This window comes from Peromyscus eremicus, chromosome 7 (genome assembly GCF_949786415.1).
Source record: "Peromyscus eremicus chromosome 7, PerEre_H2_v1, whole genome shotgun sequence".
Taxonomy (NCBI): Eukaryota; Metazoa; Chordata; class Mammalia; order Rodentia; family Cricetidae; genus Peromyscus; species Peromyscus eremicus.
In genome coordinates, this window is record NC_081422.1 from 18,392,583 (window position 1) to 18,414,417 (window position 21,835).

At 43.9% G+C, this 21,835-nt stretch overlaps 1 protein-coding gene across 7 annotated transcripts in view; it reads left to right on the forward strand.

Annotated features, from left to right (window-relative positions):
* Positions 1–20,154, forward strand: part of Matcap2 (microtubule associated tyrosine carboxypeptidase 2) — a 52,918-nt gene extending 32,764 nt beyond the window's left edge. For all 7 annotated transcript variants that reach the window (XM_059267518.1, XM_059267522.1, XM_059267523.1 and 4 more), the window contains 5 exons: positions 9,592–9,735; positions 10,885–11,017; positions 13,008–13,313; positions 18,045–18,142; positions 19,517–20,154. In XM_059267518.1, coding sequence (XP_059123501.1) covers positions 9,592–9,735; positions 10,885–11,017; positions 13,008–13,313; positions 18,045–18,142; positions 19,517–19,675 — 840 coding nt within the window. In that variant the 3' untranslated portion in view covers positions 19,676–20,154. The remainder of the gene's footprint in view (positions 1–9,591; positions 9,736–10,884; positions 11,018–13,007; positions 13,314–18,044; positions 18,143–19,516) is intronic.
* The last annotated feature ends 1,681 nt before the right edge of the window (positions 20,155–21,835 follow it).

A 21,835-nucleotide genomic window follows, 5' to 3' on the forward strand; every position in this document is an offset into this window, starting at 1 on the left:
CACTTCCATCTGCAGGCAACTAAACACACTTGAACTGCCCTACGTTTCTAAAAAGCACCACTAGTCCTAGCTGGCTTGTACCTTAAATGCCACAAGCAGGGACATGTTCTCGATCGATTCCAGATTTGCTCTCTAAGGCACTTAATCAAATGAAAGAAAAATCACAGAATGTGGAAAAATGTTCTTGCAATCCTCTCCAGAATCCGAGTGAGTTATAATATGACATCACACATCTTCCCCTGCCCAGCCCTGAAAAAGCTTCATCCTAGGAAGAGATCTCCAGGACTCAGCAGCATTCTCATGAGTTTCGAAGTCTGGGTGCTTCCGAGGCAGGCTCTCTGTTGTTGGAGGATGGTTATGGTCCTGAACTGAAGAGTAATAACCCTGCCAGAGTGAGCCAAGACGGCACGTAGACTCTTGACTGTTCCTATTGGTCTCTCTGTCAATGGTCAAGGAGTTCTGGGACTCAGCCACCAGGGCATCCAGTGTGGGCAGCAGAGTGTAAGCCAGAACAGAGCCTAGTGAGCCCTGCCTAGACAGGCTAGAAACTGTGGTATCCTCAGTTTTCCTGCGCTTGGATATATTTAAACTTACCAGAAACCTAGGGGTGGATGTGGTGGTTCAAGCTTTTAATCCCAGAGACAGAGGCAGGTGGAGCTGTGAGAGTTCAAGGCCAGCCTGGTCTACATAGTGAGTTCCAGGACAGCCAGAGCTATATAGAGAAACCAAAAACCCTGTCTTTTAAAAAAGAGAGAGAAGAGAAAAATCAAGTCTTTAAATTATACCTCTCTCTAGATGACATATTTTTCTGTTTAGAAAATCACAAATCTTTCACAGATATCTTAACATAATAAGGCTAATAGGTTATTTAAAGGTTACTATGTCCCATGGACGTTTTATATACTACATAGGAAAAGTGGGGCCATTTCTCAACCTCATAACAAAAAAGATTCTCTTATATCAGAGTTGGAAGTATGACATTGATGAATCACTGAAGGCTTTGCACATTGACCTTTGGAAGCAGTATTAGCATGTGCTCTAACAGTTTTTACTAGGAAACTGCCTGAATAGATGCTTGTTCTGTTGGAGATGTGATGGACTGGTTTGCACTATTATGCTGTTTATAAACAACCTGGTAGCCATCACATTCTCATGTCCACTAACCTTTTTATACACCCAGTCTACCTCCATCCCTGTCCACACAGACTATAGAAGAGGAGATCCAAGGGCCCAGAGGAGTGGGCTGTGTCTGACTTTGGCATGTATCAGAGTGCCTAAGGTCTGTTTATTCCCTGGTCTGTGCATATGTGGATAGGTAGAATGGTTTTTAAGTATTTGGGCTGTCTCTTTTATTATAACATAATCCTAGCCTGCATTTATGTTATGGAAAATGTATTATTGGCAAAAGCATTTTCATTACCCTAGTCTCTCCCTGCTTTTCACATTGTTGTCAGGGTCTTTCTAAGGTTCAGATCTGGTCATGGCACTTTCCTTCCCGAAAACATTTCAGGCTTCCTTAAAACCTACCTTGAAACCAAAAAGCTTTTAAACCATCTTTATTATTATTTTGTTGGGGTACTCAGATGCCACAGTGCATGTGTGGAGGTCAGAGAACAGTTTGTGGAAGTCAGTTTTCTTCTACCATGGGGGTTGTCAGGCCTGGTGGCACGTGCCCTTCCCTGCCGAGCACTGTCCCTGCCCCTGAGTCCAAACTGTAAAACCTCTCACCAAAGTCAGTTCTGTCCTCTCAGACATCTTGTACAAGTACCTGCCATTGCACTGATCCACTGTTCAACTGTCAAGTTTCCTTTTCTTTTCTCCTAGCTAGCCCCCCCCCCCCCATTACTAGCAGTGTAGGTTACATACTCCAAACGTCACAGGCTTGTGCACTGAGTTTCCCAGGCCAGGCCCAAACAGCTGTCCTCTACAATATACACCTATATACCTAATACAACAGCCCTTTATAAACAGTGGACCCAATTTTTAGTGACCCATGTCAACTTCAGCCTACATACATGTTTGTATGTGTGTTGCCAGCATAGTGGTTTTTAAAAATTAGAATGTAAAAGTGTTCTCATGTTACCTGTCCCAAGTATCTTATGCAGTACTTTACGCATGGTTACTGCCTACATTGAAGACCTTGTGATGTGGCCCTACTGTGGACTGTGCCATGTAAGTTTATTGTTACATCCCTTCAAATTTGGCTGTAGTGATCAGATTAAGCAATTACAAGTCTTTATTTTCTAATTTCTAGCCAAGAAACAGTAACCACTATCGGAAAACTCACTTAGGTTTGAAATGTTGCTTTTCATTCTGAGAATACCAGAGAGAGTGAGCATGTATGTTTGTGTATTGCTCAACACACGTTATATTAATTTCCAAGGTTCACTTTGCACTGTTGGCATAGCAGTGGCTTGTAAGAGTATTTTAACTCTGTGTGATCTAATGTTGTCTGAACCCGTTTGAGCATGAAGTCTTTAAATGTAACCATCTCTCAGGAAATGGTTTAGATAGCATTAATGTAAAGAAAAAGACTCGAAGGCTGGGGAGGTAGTTCAGTCAGTAAAGTGCTTGGCACTAAAGCATGGACGTCTTGAGTTTGGTCCCCAAACTCATGATCACAGATCTCTATAGCTTACTGGCCAGCAAACCAGAGAAATTTGTGAGTTCTGCAGCCAACAAACAAAAACTCTGGTGGATAGCTCCTGAGGAATGACACCAAGCCTACACACACACACACACACACACACACACACACACACACACACATATACACACACACACATACATACACACACATATACATACACACACATACATACACACACATACACACACACACACATAACCACACACATACATACACACATACACACACACACACACATACACACACACACATACACACACATATACACACACATACACACACATATACACACACATACACACACACACACACACACACACACACACACACACGATTAGCCTTTTGAGGTTGTGCATACTAGCCACCCTAGCACTCATGAGGCTGAGGCAGGAAGATCTCCAATATGAGCCAGCCAGGGCTACTGTTGTAGTTTCATTTTGTTGCTATGATAAAACTCAGACCGAAAGCAGCCTAAGGGAGGAAAAGGTTTCTTTTGGCTCATGGATTCAGTCCGTCACTAAAGGAAGTCAGGGCTGGAAATGGAAAGCAGGCCTGCTTGCTGTTCTTACTCTAACCAGGCACCTCGCTTACAGCTAAGGGAATACAGCAGAAATCATGGGAAATGCTGCTTGATGGCTCACTCATGGGCAGGCCATGCTTGCCTGCTTTTTTATACAGCCCAGGTCTGCCTGCCCAGGGAATGGTGCCGCCCACAGCAGGCTAGGCCCTCCCACATCAGTTAACAATGAAGACATTCCCCACAGACTTGTCCATAGGACAGTCTGCTCTAGGCGGTTCCTCTCTCAGGTCGCTCCAGGCTGTGTCAGGTTGGCAGTCATAGCTCAGGAGGACAGCCCAGGGCTGCAGTTCAGTGCTAGAGTTCTTGCCTACAGTGCGTGAGGCCCCAGTTCATTACCCAATACAGCCAGAGTTTTTTTTTTTTTTTCAGTTAAAAAAATTTACATGTGGTGTTTTGCCTGCATGTATGTCTGCATCGTGTGTGCTTGGTGCCCTCAGAGACCACAAACTTGAGTTACACACAGTTGTGAATTGACATGTAAGTGCTGGGAATCAAACTAGGGTCCTCTGCAAGAGCAGACAATGTTCTTAACCTCCGAGTCATTTCTCCATCCTCTTGCTATAATTTCTTTAAAGGCTGGGCTTAAGGGTTCAACACCTATAATCCTAGCACTTGGGAGGTGTGGACAGGATTATCAGAAGTTCAAGATCATCCTTGGCTACATAGCTCAAGGCTAGCCTGGGCTGTGTGAGACCCTTTCTAAAGCCCCCCCCCCCCACCCTGAAAAAAAAAACACTCTCTGGTTGGTCACAATTAGACTATGCTTGTAGCCCCAGCACTTGAAAGACTAAGGTAAACTGATGTGTTAAGTCTAGGAGTCTGAGAGTTATTCGGAGTTAAGGAGGAAATTCTTAGATTTTGCAGTTTTCTCAAAGGAAGAAAATGGAGTATTGAAGTCAGATATTAGCAAGGTAGTAAAGACATTGCCTCTAATAAAAAAAGTTAGAGGGCAAAATATTTGCCCCAAATTCCAAAATTAAAGACTTCAAGTTCTGACAAATTCAGTGCTGTCTAGTGATTTGGGAAATAGATGACAAAGCACGTTCATTCCCCCATCTCCATTGTGTCCTTACAGCAGTTCTGTAAGGTAAGTAGGGTCAGGACTTGGCATCTCCACGTTGCCAGCAAAGAGACAAGCCCGGGAAAGGCAAATCTAACTGTCCTCTTGCACAGTGCCCACTTCACCCCCCACCGTGTATGCAGGTTTTCACAGAAGGAAAGTGCACTTGAGAGGGGAGATTGGTTGGTTAGCACATGGCCGTGGAAGTCGCCTGTGACTGATGGTCAGATTTCCAAGTTCATAAACCAAAGACAAAACCAGCAAGTAAACCAAAAGCAGATCAGTTAGCAGACATTGAGGTTTTCAGGAAGTTTGCCATCTCCTCAAAGACAATGGTGACATTTTATAGAGAAAAAGGTTTCCTTTTTTTTTTTTTTTTTTTTTGGTTTTTCCGAGACAGGGTTTCTCTGTGTAGCTTTGCGCCTTTCCTGGGACTCACTTGGTAGCCCAGGCTGGCCTCGAACTCACAGAGATCCGCCTGCCTCTGCCTCCCGAGTGCTGGGATTAAAGGCGTGCGCCACCACCGCCCGGCCTTTTTTTTTTTTAAACCTTTTTTAAAAAAGATTTATTTATGCCGGGCAGTGGTGACGCACGCCTTTAATCCCAGCACTTGGGAGGCGGAGCCAGGCGGATCTCTGTGAGTTCGAGGCCAGCCTGGGCTACCAAGTGAGTTCCAGGAAAGGTGCAAAGCTACACAGAGAAACCCTGTCTCGAAAAACAAAACAAAACAAAACAAAAAGATTTATTTATTTATTTTATGTGCATTGGTGTTTTGTCTGCATGTATGTCTGTGTAAGGGTGTTGGATCCCCCTGGAACTGGAGTTAACAGACAGATGTGAGCTGCCATGTGGGTGCTGGGAATTGAACCCGGGTCCTCTAGAGGAGCAGCCAGTGCTCTTAACCACTGAGCCGTCTCTCCAGCCCAAGATTTCCATTTTGTAGGTGAATTGCTTAAATGTCTTGTGCTAGTTTTAACCTTACAATGAACTTCAAAATGATGACCACAGGCTGCTGTTGTTCAGTAGTGACTAGAGGTTCTGGTTTCTCCACGTGTTCATCAGCTTTTGTCGTGGTAGTGTTTGTTAGAATTCCTAGCCACTCCCCCAGCTACATGACCCGGAGTGCGCTGTCCAGCAGACAGGCAAGTCTACCCAGGGCCCTACGTACTGTGTAATCCGTGTGCTGTGCATGCGTAGTGTAACTACGTAAACCCATATGCGAATGTGCGGGGCGGGGGCGGGGGTGGGGTGAGTGTACACCTATAAAAGCAGGTTCCACCTGTTCCTCCCCTCTCTTCCCACACAGTCATTCCGTAGGCCTATGCACGTCTTTTCTGTTCCCTTCCTTAATAAACTCTTATAGTGGGTTTCGTTGTGCCTCATGGCTTCTCTCGCTTGGTAAACAGCACCGCTTAATAAATTACAGTGTTCGGGTTTTGTTCTCTCCTGTAGTCAGCCAAATGGACATGACTTGTTTGCTCTTCATTTTTCATCTTTTGGAATTCCTGTCTGCCTGCCATCAGTAAGAAATGTATTTACTTTTAAAAGAATCTAGGACCTGGAGAGATGGAGCACTGGATCCTCTTCAGTTCCCAGCACCCACATGGCAGCTCACAACCATCTGTAACCCCAGTTCCAGGGGATCTGATGCCTTCCTCTGGCTTCTGCAGGCACAGGCACACGTGCTGCACAGACATTCATGGAGGCAAAAGCACATTAAAAATAATATTTTTTTCTAATTAAAATATAAGAGAAAGTGTAAATGCCGTCTGGAAAAACGTGATCGTTTACTTGTAATACACAGCTGAGCTGTCTCTGAAACTTGACGGTGCACTTTGACTTGTGTTGGTGTTCTGCATCCCACACCTGTGTTAGAACGTGGACACTCAGGAAAATGGAGCCTGGTGTGATGCACATACCTGCAGTCCCAGCTTGGGAGACAAAGACAGGAGGGTTAGGAGTTTGAGGCTAACCTCAGCTACGTGGAATCCTGTCACCAAGAAAGGAAGGGAAACAGAAAAACCTGGCCTATTCCTCTATTCAGTCATACACTTTACCTTTTGACCCTGGGGGCAGAGATTCTAACATTCAGAATTTCTGGTGACAGGAAGAAGAAAAATAATTTTTTTGAGAATGAAATGTTTTTCATCCTAGTAGATAGTAAATACTGTCTCCATAGAAGCTGCATAAGATGGTTTTTTTTTTTCTTTTTCTTTTTAAAGACATGGCCGTGTGTAGCCCGGGCTGGCTTCAAATTTGAAGTTCTGACCTTGCCTCCCACCTCCCCCCGTGCTGGACTTGCAGACCCTGTCTGTCCATTTTGTTTTTATTTAATGCGGTACTGCATCAGACCCGAGACTCCATGTGTACCAGGCAAGGGCTCTACCAACCAGGATGAATCTGCAGTCCCAATATTTGATGTTAACTATTAAAGAAGCTTTTGGAAAACGTGAGTGTAACCCTGTATGGTATTGCTGCCATGGTGATGGGGGACAAGGCAAGACGAGGTGGAGGAAGTGGTGCTCTGTTGTGTACCATTTCATAGAAAACTCACGTTCCCTCATGGCGCGCGCGCGCGCGCACACACACACACACACACACACACACACACACACCACTATTTGTACTTCCTATTTGACAAGGATATCAAAAATATAAGGAACACCTGTGCAGTGAGCCAATAACCACATTTTCCTAAGCGAACAACCCCAGAGAAGCTAGTTTTTTTCTGAAATTAAGTACATGCTTAAAAAAAAAAGCTCTAGTAGGAATAATAAAGAAACATTTAAAATATGTAGAAAGAAAAATATTTGAAAAGTATAAGCATAAATTACAATAAAATTTAACTTCCTTTGGTTCTGTCACTCCAGTATGGAAGGGACACTTACTGTCTTCTGCAGTTTCTAAAGCCAGTTCCCACATTCTTTTCACTGTTTGATATGTAGATGATGGTGAATTTGGTTTTAATCATTGCTAATTTGCACTTTTAACTATCTGGCTGCCACACAGAGCAGTCAGCCTGTGGGGACTCCTGTCCTCTACTTGCAGGTCTGCATAGTTCTTGCATTTTACTGCATTTGAATCACCTGGGGATCTTGTTTAAAAAGTGGGTTTTGAAAGCTGGCATCCTGTCCCACACCTGTAATCCCAGCACTTAGGAGGCAGAGGGAGGCAGATCTCTGTGAGTTGAGACCAGTCTGTTTCAGTGAGACCCTGTCTCAACACCACCACCAAAAAACAAACAAGCCAAACCCAGGTTCTGATTTAATAGGCATAAAGATAAGCAGTGGCCCTGAGGTTTGCCTTTAGGGACAGCCTGGTTGCTCCAGTGTCGCTGCCCTTTGCTGCGCTGAACAGCAAGGCTTTCGGGGGTGTTTTTGGCAGCAGAAGCCTATTGAAGTAATTTTGTGTTGTGGTACCTTGTGATGCATTCCTGGTTCATTAGTGATGTATTTATGCATTGAGTTACACTTCGTGATGTGATTCTTCTCCCTCCTGTTGTGACATGCCAAGTGGTTTATAGTGCTGATGAAGAGTGGAACCGTAAGAGTGAATAGAATAGTTACCCTGTACTGACAACAAAGGTTGACTGCATTTTCTCAGCTTCAAAGTAGATTATCACTGTTACCCACACCCACCACTGAGCCATACCTTCAGTGATGTGCTCACAGTGACACACCTAGACTGTGGGAAACAGACTTCTGTAACCAGTCCACAGCAGCCCAGAAATTAGATTTCTTTTCATATCTTTTCTTAAGGATTTATTTTTATGTATATGCATGGTTTTAAAGAAATGTACTTATTTTTATGTGTATGGGTGTTTTCCCTGTATGTATGTAAGTGCGCTTCATACATAGATGCCTGCAGAGGCCAGAAGAGGCTGTTCGGGCCCCTGGGACTAGAGTTACAGACCATTGTGGGCTGCTGTGTGAGTGCTGGGAGCCAGACCAGGTCCTCTCAAGAGCAGCCAGATACAGGGGATTTTTGTTTGTTTGTTTTTTTTTTTGAGACAGGGTTTCTCTGTGTAGCTTTGCGCCTTTCCTGGAACTCACTCTGTAGCCCAGGCTAGCCTCGAACTCACAGAGATCCTCCTGCCTCTGCCTCCTGAGTGCTGGGATTAAAGGCGTGTGCCACCACTGCCTGGCGGGAATTTCTTAATTTCTTTCACAAAAGATCTTTGAAGAGCAGGTTTCTTCTGACTTTTTTCTTCCTGTGGTTTTCTTGGCGGTTCTGATGATCTGTATTTATCACCAGATTTGTAATTAGTCTTTACTTTTTCTGTGTATATTTGGGAAAAACATCTCAATCTTTTAAGATAATGAGAAGTAGATGATACATTGCCCTCGGTGAAAGATGGAAATATTTTAAGACTGTTATTTTTGTTTTACTATTATTGTTCTTTTTGTCCCCAAAGAGTATTATTATTATTATTATTATTATTATTATTGTTTTGTTTTGTTTTGTTTTTCGAGACAGGGTTTCTCTGTGTAGCTTTGGTGCCTGTCCTGGATCTCGCTCTGTAGACCAGGCTGGCCTTGAGAGTGTTACTTTTTTTTTTTTTGTCACCAGAATAAAGGCAGCTTTTGACACTTCAGTACTGATGTCTGTATTTCTGATCAATACTTTTGCTTGCCTTTAAAATAAAATTTACTTGCTATTTTGTGAAAAAAAAAAAGATGCATACAAGTGGTACACAGACATATGTGTAGGCAAAACATCCATAGCATAGAGTAAATAAATAAATAGATGCATTTTGAGCAGATTGTATAGATTGTTGCAAAGGACTGGTTGTTTTGTGTGTTTTTAAATTTTTGAAGCTTTTTTTTCTTTATCTAAATGGTCCTTATAACGTATTAACTGATCTGGAGACATACTTCATTTATCCTGGAGTTCTTCCAAACCACCATGGATCCTGTCAAGGAGCCAGGTTCCTCTTTACCCGGCTTTTTCTAGCAGCAGGTGTAGGCATGATGTGTGGCTTTTAAAGACACAAGAAGACAGGAGAGAAGAGCATTGCTTTTGCAGCCCTGCCCCCTTCTCACCTATAGTCAGTCTCACTGTGGAGCCCTGGGAGGATCTCACTGTGTAGACCAGGCATGCAATGCTGTGCCAGCAAGAAGAGCACTTGTAAATCTGTGAAAGTCAGTGGAAACTGTTTTAGCTTAGAAAAATGCACAGCTGGAGTTGCAGTTAATTCAGTAATCAATAAATCTGAACAAGTCTTGACCAATAAGGTCATAATTAGCTTCGTCTCAGAGTGGCATGAGCTGTTCACTGTCCTTATCTCCCTTTCTTTTACAGTCCATCAATATCATGGCGCTGACTTTACAGAAATACGGAAGTTATGAGAAATTTGAACAAGCTACTGGTGGAAGCTTGTTGTCTAAAACTCGAATCTGGAGTCACGTTAGGAAGTACATGGTGAAGGAAGGCTGCCTCGGAGAGGTACGGGCCAGAGGTGAACTCGGGGACCTGGCTGTGGTGTTGGCACTCGGTCAGTGCCACACTCGGGTGTTTTCGGCAGGTTTTGTTTGATCAGTCCTTTTTAACTCCTCGAACTGGCTTCTTGCCACCTTCCTTTTGCTCTTATTGACATTCTTATATGTGTAGCTTAGGGTGTTTTGTGAGTTTCTCAGGACAATTAGTGAATTTGCTACAGTGTTCTCTTATTGATAGTCTCATTCACAGACAAGGAGCAGCCCCCCCACACACACACACAAACACACACACAAGTGAGGTCTTCCAATCTCGTGTGGGCTCTGGGGCTCACGCTTGAGTTGCCAGCTTGCAGGGCAAGCGCCTTTGCCCGCTGAGCCGTCTCGTCACCCTTCCTTTGTAAAGTACTGAGAAGTGGGCTCAAGGCCTCGGGTAAGCACTCTACCTCGAAGGTCTACTCCCTCCTACTTTTGCTCAAGACAGGCTCCCACTGAGTTGCTCAGGGTGGCCTTGAATTCTCTGCAGCCAAGTGGACCTTGTTCCTCTTGCCTTGGTCTCCTAGTCCCCACTGTTCCCTTCCCTTCACCGTCACACTCAGCTGTGTTTGAGAGCACACACTGCAGTTCTGTCTTCCTCGGCACAGCCAGCTCCTAACTGGCTATATAGACCAGGATGGACTCGAACTCACAGAGATCTCCCTGCCTCTGCCTCCTGAGTGCTGGGATTAAAGACGTGTGCTACCACAACCAGACTCTTCACGTTCTTTTCAATCCAATAAACGTTCTTAAATTCTCAGAGGGTTAAAATTAGAAGGTTCAAATGTGACTAGATGTACATTTCATCAACTTAGTTTAATTCAGTTTAATTAATGTATGGGCCCATTATTTTCTGTAAAAACGTTCTCCCCTTTCCCATTATATATATTTTTTGTGTGTATATGTGTATGTTATATAATCATATATTTATATGTGTATGTGTGTGGGAGCATGCATGCCACAGTGTGTATGGTGGTCAGGGGACAAGGGCACAACTTTTGGGAGTTGATTCTCCCTCCAACATGGTGGTTTTGGAGAGCTTGGGTTGTCAGCCTTTGTATTGAGTGCCCTAACCCACTGGATTGTCCTACCAGCCCCATGTATGTGTTTTTTCTCTACCTAGATTGTAGTTCATCTCACTGAAGACCTGCTTTCCAGGGCATCCATGACCGTAGTAAATGGATGCCCAACTCTAACCATCAATATTTCTACTGCGAGAGAGCATTGGCTGGAGGGAATGCTGAGGCATGAGATAGGTAGGGACAGCCCTTTCAACTTACTCATTTTACTATCAAGAACTACCCCAAAGAAGTATTCTTTCAGAGTGTGTATGGGTTTTTTTTCTTAGCAATATTTAGTAAAAAGTCATGAGGTTGTTAAGCTTTACTTGGATTGTATATCATTTCAAATTATAATTTTAGAACACTATCTTGGAAATTCATTTCAACCCTTTGGGTTTTAGTTCTCCATCTGAAATTGAGGAGATGCATTCTTAGGAAAGAGACCAAGAAAAGGAAAAGTTACCCTTCTCTGGTTAAAGACTTGGAAAAGCAGTCAGGATTAACATACTCCATGGCTGCTGCTCCACAAGCCACTGGACTGGGGGTTGGTTTTCTGGGAAGGAAAAGTACATTATTTCATTAGAGGGATATTTATTGCCCTCATCTCTTCAGCATGGCTTAAAGTGAATCCACTTTGCTACAGGGTTGTCCCTGTAGCCAGGTGATTGGCTGGCCCAACTAGGTTAACTCCAATGTTTTGGGTAGCTTGAAATGTTAGGTCTCCACATAGGGTGAAAGGTAGATTCCATTCTTGTGACCAAGAGGAAATAGCTTTATACTGCTACTGTAGCACCTGATCCTCTGATGGAGGCTGAAATCCATTCAGGAGATGGGCTACAGTTGGAGAATAGATAAAACCCATTCTCCATGGAATTCGAAAGACCCAGTTCCAAAACTGCTCGCAAAATGAACTGATGTCTGGACTGGAGATTCAGGCCTTCCCTCTTGTACATTCTCAAACAGTGCTGTCCAGTTTAGGCTGAGACAAGAAACCAGCACTCCCTCCCGCCATTTCTGGCCTCCAGTCAGGACAGAACCTGGATCATTTTCGGCTTATGGCCAGGGACACCAATTGAGGCCACATCCCTAAACTTCTGCCTTGTTTCTGTCTTGGTTCTCATCATTTCCACCTTCTGAAGAGGTAACCCTAACTGCTATCAGGAAATTTGGGCTGATAACAGAATATGCTTCCTTCCTGCTAGGTGGGGCCTTTGAGTCAGCATTTGGGGTACCCTCCAGTGGAGCTATCTGGGAGACAAAGTGCATCGGTGCTTTCATTTGGGGTTACTGACTGGCACTTGGGATAGAGTGTGCCTGTGGGATAAACACAACAACGAAATCTGGGAGATGTGAAATTGGAGTCTTCTGAGCAAAGAAAGGTTTCATCCCACCAGGAGCAGGCCTTAGCACAAAGCTCCAAATTGCAAGCCCTATGCAGAGAACCAGGGAGGCAGGACAAAGGATAATATCCCTCTATTGAGCTCCAAGGGGTTGGTTGGTTTGTTTGCTTTGGCCTTCAAGGCCTGACTCCAGAGTGGTGGACCCAGGATCTGCTTTCAGGGCCTCTGATGCTGTTGGAGTGGCTAGAAGGGCAGTATGAGGTTCCTCCCAGGTGAGTTCACCAGTTGTAACCAGCAACATGCAAAGATAGCATCTGGGTCTTTGATCTCCCTTGGCTCCTAAGTATAAACTGGCTGAGAAAGGAACTATAAAAGACCTTCTTTTGGCCTTAAGAGCTTGGGGATTTTTAAATTTTTAATTTTTTTTATTTTTTTAATTTGTTTTCTGAGACAAGGTCTCATGTAGCCCAAGACAATCAACTTAAGAAAAAAAAATGTTTATTTTGGCTCATAATTTTGTAGGTTTAAGCTCCTTATGGGCTGATGTTATTGCCTTTGAGCCTGGTAAAGCAGCATATCATGGTGGGTGTATGTGGCCACCGAACACGGCCAAGAAAGTAGTGAAGGCAGAGGAAAAGGTCCACAGTCCCTTTTCCAGACTGTCACTGGTCCTTACACCTAGGTCCTTTACACTGGTCCTACCACCTCCCAGGAGCACCGAGTTGAGAACAAGCATTTAGCACTTAGGACTTTGAGGGAGAATATTCCAGACCTAAACGCAAATGTTCTTTGGGGAAGGATGGAAACAGGTCATTTCCTATCATTCATAGCCTTTCTCCCTGTAGGTACTCATTACTTCCGGGGTATTAATAACCTTCAGCAACCATGGAACAATTGGATTGGCCGCAAAAAACATGAGCTAAAGCCAAACAACCCTACAGAGGAAGGGCTGGCCAGCATTCATAGTGTCCTGTTCAGAAAAGACCCCTTCCTGTGGAGGGCTGCCCTCCTCTACTACACAGTCTATCAAGCCAGCCGGATGTCCTTTTGTGAACTTTTCAAAGACATTGGCAAGTTCGTCAAGGACCCTAATACAAGATGGGATTACTGTGTAAGAGCCAAGAGAGGGTGGACTGACACTTCCCAGCCAGGTAAGTGTCCCTCAGGGGCAGGCTTCTGACTTTCTGGCTAGTTGTGATTCTCTTGTAAACATGAGGATAACAAGTTTGAGGCCAGTCAGCTACATAGTGAGACCCAGACTGAAAAGGCAGGAGGGCCGGCAAGATAGCTCAGCAGGTAAAAGGTGCTTGGTGCCAAGCCTGGTGACCTGAGCTTGATCCCTGGAGACTCATCACATAGTGGAAGGAGAGAGGTGACTTCTGCAAGTGTCCTTCTGATCCCTCCACTTGAGCACTGTCACACACACACACACACACACACACACACACACACACACACACACTTAGTAAATGTAAAAGTTTTTGTAACTTAAAAAAATAGAATGAGCACACATACAACGTTCTTCTTGACCAATCAATCACTGACTAACCAGTTACTAATTTTTTGCCTTTTCTATATCTCATTTTCTAAGATTTATTTATTTTTACTTAGGTGTATGTGTGTGCCTTCATGAGTTTATGTGCACCATACGTATGCCTGGTGCCCACAGAAGCCAAAGGGCATCAGAATCCCTGGAAACTGAGTTACAGGCCGTTGTGAGCCACCTGATGTGGTGATGGGAACACAACCTGGGTCTTTTGTAAGAGCAGTAAGCATTCTCAACCGCTGACCCTCTCTCCAGCCTTTGGAAACAGCTTCATTGAGATATTTGAGATGGCATATGCCTTACAATTAGTTCAGCCATTTAAAATGTAAGCTTCATTGTTTTTTCAATATTATAGAGCCATGCAGTTATCATCACTAATTTCGGAATATTCTTTTTACCCAGTCCCCTCTACCCCAAGAAACACATATCCACTAGAATTCGTGCCCCATATATTCTCTCTCAGCTTTCAGGCAATGTTTTTAGTGGTTTTTACTTTTACTCTCTGTAAATTTACTCATTTTGAACATGTCATATGAATAGAATTATATAACTTGTGATCCTTTGTGGCTGGCCTCCTCCAATTAGCAGGATGTTTTTTCCCGTTTTGGTTTTTCTTGTTGAAACTATCTCGCTCTGTAGGCTTGGATGACCTGGAACTCACTGTGTAGACCATGGTGGCCTCAAACTCACAGAGATCCACCTGCCTCTGCCTCTGAGTGCAGGGATTAAAACCTTGGAAAACAGTGCCCGGACAGATGTTTTCAGATTCATGCTGTAGCTGAAATAATTCTTTATCCTTTTGCCAGCTGGTAGACAGTTCATGCGTTTCCATGTTTAGGCTCTCAAGGAATAATGCTGCTATAGTGTTTCTGTGCTCATGTGCACCGTGTTTTCATTCCACTTGACTCTGTACACCTCACTTTGTAGCTCAGCCTGGCCTGGAACTCACAGAACTCTCCCCACCTCAGCTTCCTGGGTGTTGGCATTCCAAGCATAAGCCGCCACTGCTCACAAGCGAAATAGTCAGGGAGCATGGTGACTCACTCTAGCTTTGGAGACTTTGCCCATGACTGTTGGCTCACACTTGCCAGTGCTCAGTGCGCCTCGCCACGCCTTTGCCAACATTTGCGTGTTTTTCATTTTTTAAACCAGCAACTGTTACTGCATTCTGGTAGATGTGAAAAGTAGCTTGTTGTAGTCTTGGTTGGTTTACCTGGTGACTATGCTGTTAAACATCTTTTCATTTGTTTAGTTCATCTTTGTATTTCTCTAAGAGAACTGCTTGTTTTTGCCCATTTTTAATTGAATTCTTTGCCTTTTTAAAATTGAATCAGAAGAGGTCTTTATGTGGCTACAAATCTGCCAGCTTGTCTTTTTACCATTCTGTGGACTGTCTTTCCAGTTCCTTGACCATGTTGTCTTTGACAACTCCAGCCGCCTACACATGCTGAGGATACAGAAGGCAGATGTTTTCCCGCCTAGCTTCTGTCTGAGGTTTTTGGTGGAGAGGGAGACAAGTGTGTGCATGCATATGTGTGCACATGTTTGTGAAGACAGAGGTCAGCTTCCAGTGTCCTCGTCCAAGTGCCGTACACCTCTGTAGTATTGTTTTTGTTTGGAGTTTTTATATTTCACTGTGTGTGTGTGTGTGTGTGTGATGTGTCTGTGAGCATGGGTGTACAGGCACTTTGGCACACATGTGGAGATTACAGGGCAACTTTCGAGAGTCCGTTCTGTCCTTCCACCTTACTGAGGATGAAACAGGAAACACCGTGTTTCTGCCATGTTACCTGTTCTAGGCGGGCTGGCCCCCCACACTGCTCAGGAGGCTGCTGTTGGAGATGCTACCATTGCATCCGGCTTTTACACGTGGGTTTCAGGGATGGAACTCAGGGAGTCAGGCAGGCACGGTAATCCCACCAGCCTCCTGAGCCACCTCAGGCTTTTCCCCCGAGACAAGTCCTGATAAGTAACCCTAGCTGGCCTAGAACTCCATCTTTAAAAGTTGTTGGCCTTGAACTCACACTTACTGGATTCAAACCGTGTACCACTGTGCCCACCTCCCCCCATTTTAAAAATAATTGAGACCAAGTCTGGACTCAGTGTGTCCCCAAGAATGGCCTTACCTCCTGACCCCTGCCTTCATGTCCATACCTCGGATTACGAGCCCCTGTGCTGCCTACCCACCTTTGTTTCCCTACCTTACATCTTGAGGCAGAGTCTCTAACTGGGACTCAGGACCATGGGCTATAGACTGGCTGGCCAGCGGGCTCCAGAGAGTCACCTGTCTCCTGCCTTCACAGCACTGGGCTATACACATGACAGCCACACCCAGCTTTTTATGTGGGTGTTGGGGATCAAGGGCTTTCATAGCACTTTTCTAACTAAGCCACTCTAGCTCTCTTGATTTTTTGTTTAATCTTAATTTAAATTTTTTTATGTGTATGGGTGTTTTTTTTTTTTTTCTTTTTTTTCTGGAGCTGAGGACCAAACCCAGGGCCTTGTGCTGAATCCCCACCCCCGTATGTGGGTGTTTTGCCTGCATGTATGTCTATGCATGCCTGGTGTCCGTGAACTGCAGAAGGTTATGTTAGAGCCCCTGAAACTAGAGTTAGAGAAGGTTGTGAGCCTCCATGTGGGTGCTGGGAATCAAATCCAGGTTTTTTGAAAGAGCAGCAACTCCACCCCTAAAGGCTTTTTTAAAAATAGACATCCTGAAATTTATATAAAACAAGGACAATTTTAAGATGCTGAACCCTCATTAATACATTAATCTGGATGACTAGGAACTCCCTGTGTAGATCAATCTGGGCAGATCAATCTGGGCTTTCCAGTTTTTAAAGCATTAAGTCATAATTTTATTTATTTATTTAATCTTATTTATTTATTTATTTATTTATTTAGTTAGTTAGTTAGTTAGTTAGTTTTTCAAGACAGAGTTTCTCTGTGTAGTTTTGGTGCCTGTCCTAGATCTCGCTCTGTAGACCAGGCTGGCCTTGAACTCACAGTGATCCGCCTGGCTCTGCCTCCAGAGTTCTGGGATCAAAAGCGTGCACCACCGCCCAACTAAGTCATAATTTTAGCAGAGTGTGGTAACATATAGCTGTAATTGCACTCTTCAGGAGGCTGAGATGGAAATGGATGTGTGTTCAAAGCCTGCCAGGGCTACACAACAAAAGCCAGTGTCATTGACAGTTTTTAGATGTAGGTTTTAGAATTGAACTCCACATGCTTGAGAGGCAAGCTCTTTACAGACTGAGATATTTCCTGAGCCTGAAACTAGTCTCAAAAACAAAGCAAAGTAAAAACAACCCTAATCAACCAAAACAGTATCATACTATTTCCACCCAGGATGATGGAAATTTCAAGATCCTTTTGCCTCAGCCTCCCAAATACTTCTTGACTCACAGTTATGCGCTGTAGTGTCCAGGATCATAATCTTAAAGGAGTTAGGGCGGGGCTAGTCCTGTTTAGCACAGAGCAAACAGAAGAACACAGGACATTCAAACACCCCACACCTCCATATTGCCCTTGTTAAGACTTCTCACCCCATCTCTCCTTCACACCAAGGCATGACCCTCATGCTCAGTTGGTATGGGTGGGGTAATGTTTGTAAGTCACTGACTTTAAGTCTCAGTCTTTAAATTAGGGGAAAATGTCATTTTAATTAAGAAAAAGTGGTAAAATAGGTTCTTCAGGTCAAAGTACTGGTCTGTGCACTATCAATACTATCTTGTTACTTTCCAAGATCTTGCATTTTATGTTGTGACAATAATTGAATAAAAATAAATGTGGGCCAGGCATGGTGGCACACAGCTTTAATCCCAGCACAAGACAGAGGCAGGTGGATCTCTGTCAGTTCAAGGCTAGCCTGGTCTACAAACAGTGCCAGGACAACTCAAGCTATCTAGTGAGTGAGACCCTGTCTCAGAAAATAAAACTAGGATGTTTTAAATACACTCTACCATCAAGAGAATGGTTAGCATCTGACTTGGTGTTTCTTTAAACATTAAAAACCCAGCACTGGGCTGGAGAGATGGCTCAGCAGTTAAATGTGTATGATTGTGCAGAGGACCTGAGTCCATTCCCAGGACCCACTCCGGGCAGCTCACGGCCGGCCTCCCCAGGTGCCAGTACTGAAGTACACAATGTGTTCTGTGGTAGGACAAGATACACTTAAGGCAAACACTCACATGCACACACACACATGCACACACTCACATGCACACACACACATGCACACACTCACATGCATACACACGTGCACACATACCATTAAAAAAATAAAATTTCCTTTTAAAGAGAAAGAAAGTAAACATTCTTCTGGTTTCTCCAGGGTGTTTCAGTAAAGACCAGGTGTACTTGGATGGAATCCTTCAAATCCTTCGATTCAGAGAGTCCATAGACTTTCATCTGCTGACTGCCCTGGGCAAGGTGAGTGAACAGTGGCCGGCCTCCCAGTCAGCATTGCCTTTCACTTGGTCATGTGATCCAAGCCACCCGTGTTCAGACTGTTTGTTACTTTGTTGTTGTGGAACAAGTTTCTTCTTTGTGACAACAGAAGGAAACGTCTTTGTGATTAGTAAGAAACAAATGAGTAGAGAATTTGGGGAAACGTTTTATTTTTATGTGCATCTTTTTGGGTTTGCTTTTGGGTTTTGTTTGTCTGTTTTTTGAACCAGAATCTCGTGAGCTAGGATGGCCTCCAACTAGTTATGCTGCCGAAGATGACCTTAAACTTTTTTTTTCTTCTTCAAGACAGGGTTTCTCTGTGCAACAGTCCTAGCTGTCCTGGAACATGACCATACTATTTTTTTTTTTTAAAAAGAATTTACCATTAATTCAGTAAACATTAAAGTAGAGTACCAATCTAGTTGCATATGTCCATCACCAACTCAGGTGACCAGGTACTTTGACAGTGAATGCTGACATTTGAAAGGAATCCTTTCTAAGCAATAAGTCATAACAGTGTGCTTCAAATATTCCAGAAAGCAGAGATCTGGGGAGGTGACTCAGTGGCTTAAGAGTGTTTGCCGTTCTTGCAAAGGACCTGAGCTTGGCTCTCAGCACCCCCAGATGGTTCGATTCATAACCACCTAGAACGCCAACTTTGGAGGACTCACACTTTCCTTTGTTCTTGGCAGGCACCTGTCCACCTGTGCGCACACACACACACACACACACACACACACACACACGCACACACACGCACACGCGCACACACACACACACACACACACACACACACACATCTTTACAAAATGTATTTAGGGAGCTGGAAAATGGGTTAAGAGCACCTGTTGCTCTGGTAGAGGATCTGGATTTCATTCCCAGCACACACATGATAGCTTATAACCATCCATAACTCCAGTTCCAGGGGATCCAGAACCCTCTTCTGGTCTTTAAAGGCACCAGTCACACATGTTGTGCACATACATACATGCAGACAAACACAATTTTAAAAAAATTTGAAATATGTATATATTTAGGAAGCCACATTGCAAACAGATACACTGCCGTCCGGTTCCTGCTACTCCATTTACCGAGTGCAGGCAGAGTAGATTTCAGTGTCATTCTCAGGGGTGCTAGGAATTTGGGAACAGTTAATGAGCACTGGACACCACTCAAAGTCACCAGCCCAGGCTGGCCTCAAACTCATAGAGGTTCACCTGTCTCTGCCTGCAAGTTCCCAAGTGTTGTAAAGATGTGAGCCACTACACCTGGTCTCATATCCACATATTTAAGGTCCAAGAGAAAAATTCACTTCCAAAATGTAACTTATCGTTGTAAAACAATTCCCTTTGTCAGGTATCTTATGAAGATGTGGATCGCTTGAAAGGATTGGCAGTTACTGAAAACTTGAGAGTCCCCCACTTCCTACATGATCACAGCCGGTACATGGAGCACTTAGAGAAGATCATGGAAGTGAACGAGCTGACCGATGCAGAGCTGAAAGCCCTCATCTAAGCAGTGTGCTCCTCCGTGGCTGTTAGCGGCTAGGGTACCTACCTAGCACCTGCATTAGCCAAGAGTGGTGCTGAGCGCAGTTTCTGAAGACCAGCCCTCAATATCCAGCTGAAATTTTAGGTTATATGTAAACCAGAAACTATTTTCCTAAAATGTGTCTATAGACTGCAGGTGGAAGTCGCTCCTCTTCCTCCATATCTCTCCAGAGACAAATGAAGATCCTGCTGATGAGGACTCCAGGATGAGTGGTAAACGTGAGCACTGAGGCCAGCTCTGGGTTGGAGGTGGCCAAATTCTAAGCTGTGCTGTATAAACTCCAAGGTTCTATTTCCTCTGCTAAACAGTGGCGATTGTTCTTCTTTGAACATTTTGTAACACGCCATTTTGTAACACGCCAAAAGGCTAGCGATACCTACGAGTTCTTATTTTTCTTATGTTTGGTAATGTTAAAAGGAGAATGAAAAGAAATTTGAAAACTTTTCGTTAAGTTCTTTATTTTATACTTTTTCGTTTTGTTTTCTTAGCTTTATATAAACTAGAGAAGTGTGTGTGTGTGTGTGTGTGTGTGTGTGTGTGTGTGTTACTAAGGATCAGACATGGGTATAATCTGCCACTGATCTATACCCCAAGGCTCAACACATCTCTTTGTCCCCCACACTCCCATTTGTCGAGTGCACTGAAGGGGACCGCAGGCTGGTGGTCCCTAGAGTGTCACCCACAGCACAGGCCTGGCCAGTTACCTCTGAACTACACTGTGGTGCAGAAACACAGTTACCCTTTACATTTTAGTCAGCTTTTAAGATCCTTTCCTTGGCAAGGAAGTAGAGTGAAAGTCTCCTCAGCAGATGGTCTTGAAAATGAGTTGCTGCTTCTTGCCTTTTATCTTAGCACTTCGTTCATTCATTCATTCATTCATTCTCCATCCACTCAAATGAAAAGTTGGGAAAAATGAGGCTACTCACCTTTGGAATGTGTCATGAGGAGAGGACAGACAGGCTGACCTTGAGGAGAAGTGTGCATGTACACCTGGGCTCATAATTGACTTTTCCTACAACTTACCAACCAGGGAGAGTGCTACTGGAACTAGTCCAGGGTTGCTATGGTGATTCTACCCAAAGCCCTCTGAGAGCTCATCTCCACCTCAGCGCAGGCAGAAATGGGCTGCCAACTCTAGGAGACAAAGACTGCAAAGCCTGGGTCATGTGATTTCTTCTTCACACATCTGGAAGGGCTTGCTTCAGATAATAATGTTACAACTAAACCCAGCTTCTCCTCTAAGAAGAGCCACACCTCTTGCCGTTGGCAGTAGAGCAAGGCCCTTTGGAGCTTGAAAGACCTACCTCTTCACTCTACAGCATAATAATCAGCATGTGTCTGTACATCTGTTTGCCAGGCAGGGCAGGACTTAGGTGACAGAGATATCGCTCCCAACCCCTCAGGCATACCTCTCCTTGCAGCAGAGTGCTATGCTTTCAGCCTTGTCTTGAGTTCTCATCCAAGTGACTGTGTAAGATCACTTTTGTTTCCTAACATAGGTTTTTTTAAAGGTTTTTCGAGACAGGGTTTCTTTGTATAGCCCAGGCTGTCCTGGAAATCACTCTATAGACCAGACTAGCTTCAGAGATCTGCCTGCCTCTGCTTCCCAAGTACTGGGATTAAAGGTGTGCACCACCATGCCCAGCTTTCATAAAATAAATCTTTTAATAAACAAAAATTTTGCAAGGTATTTAACTTGAATATACAGGAATTTTAATTGTAATAGGTATTTATCATAGGCTGTTGATGATTAAGAGTCCATAAGTTTTGCCAGTTATGATTCACTTTTAAGTTATTACTCTATGGACATGCATCGTGTGGAGGTCAGAGGCCATCTTTGTATAGTCAGTTCTCTCCTTTCACTGTTGGGTCTGGGATCAAACTCCGGTCACCAGGCATGCAGAGGCAAAGGATTTCACCCACGGAGCCATCTCACTGGCCCTGCTTGTTAATTCTAACATATAATTGGGGCTAACATATAATAATAACAAATATTGATGAAGTATTAAGCAAATGGATTCAAAGTAAATTTACTGTTAGGGAACTGGAAAGAAAGAGGGCTCATCATAAAGGGCTTCCCATGCAATCGTGAGGATCTGAATGTGATCCCTAGAGCTCATATTA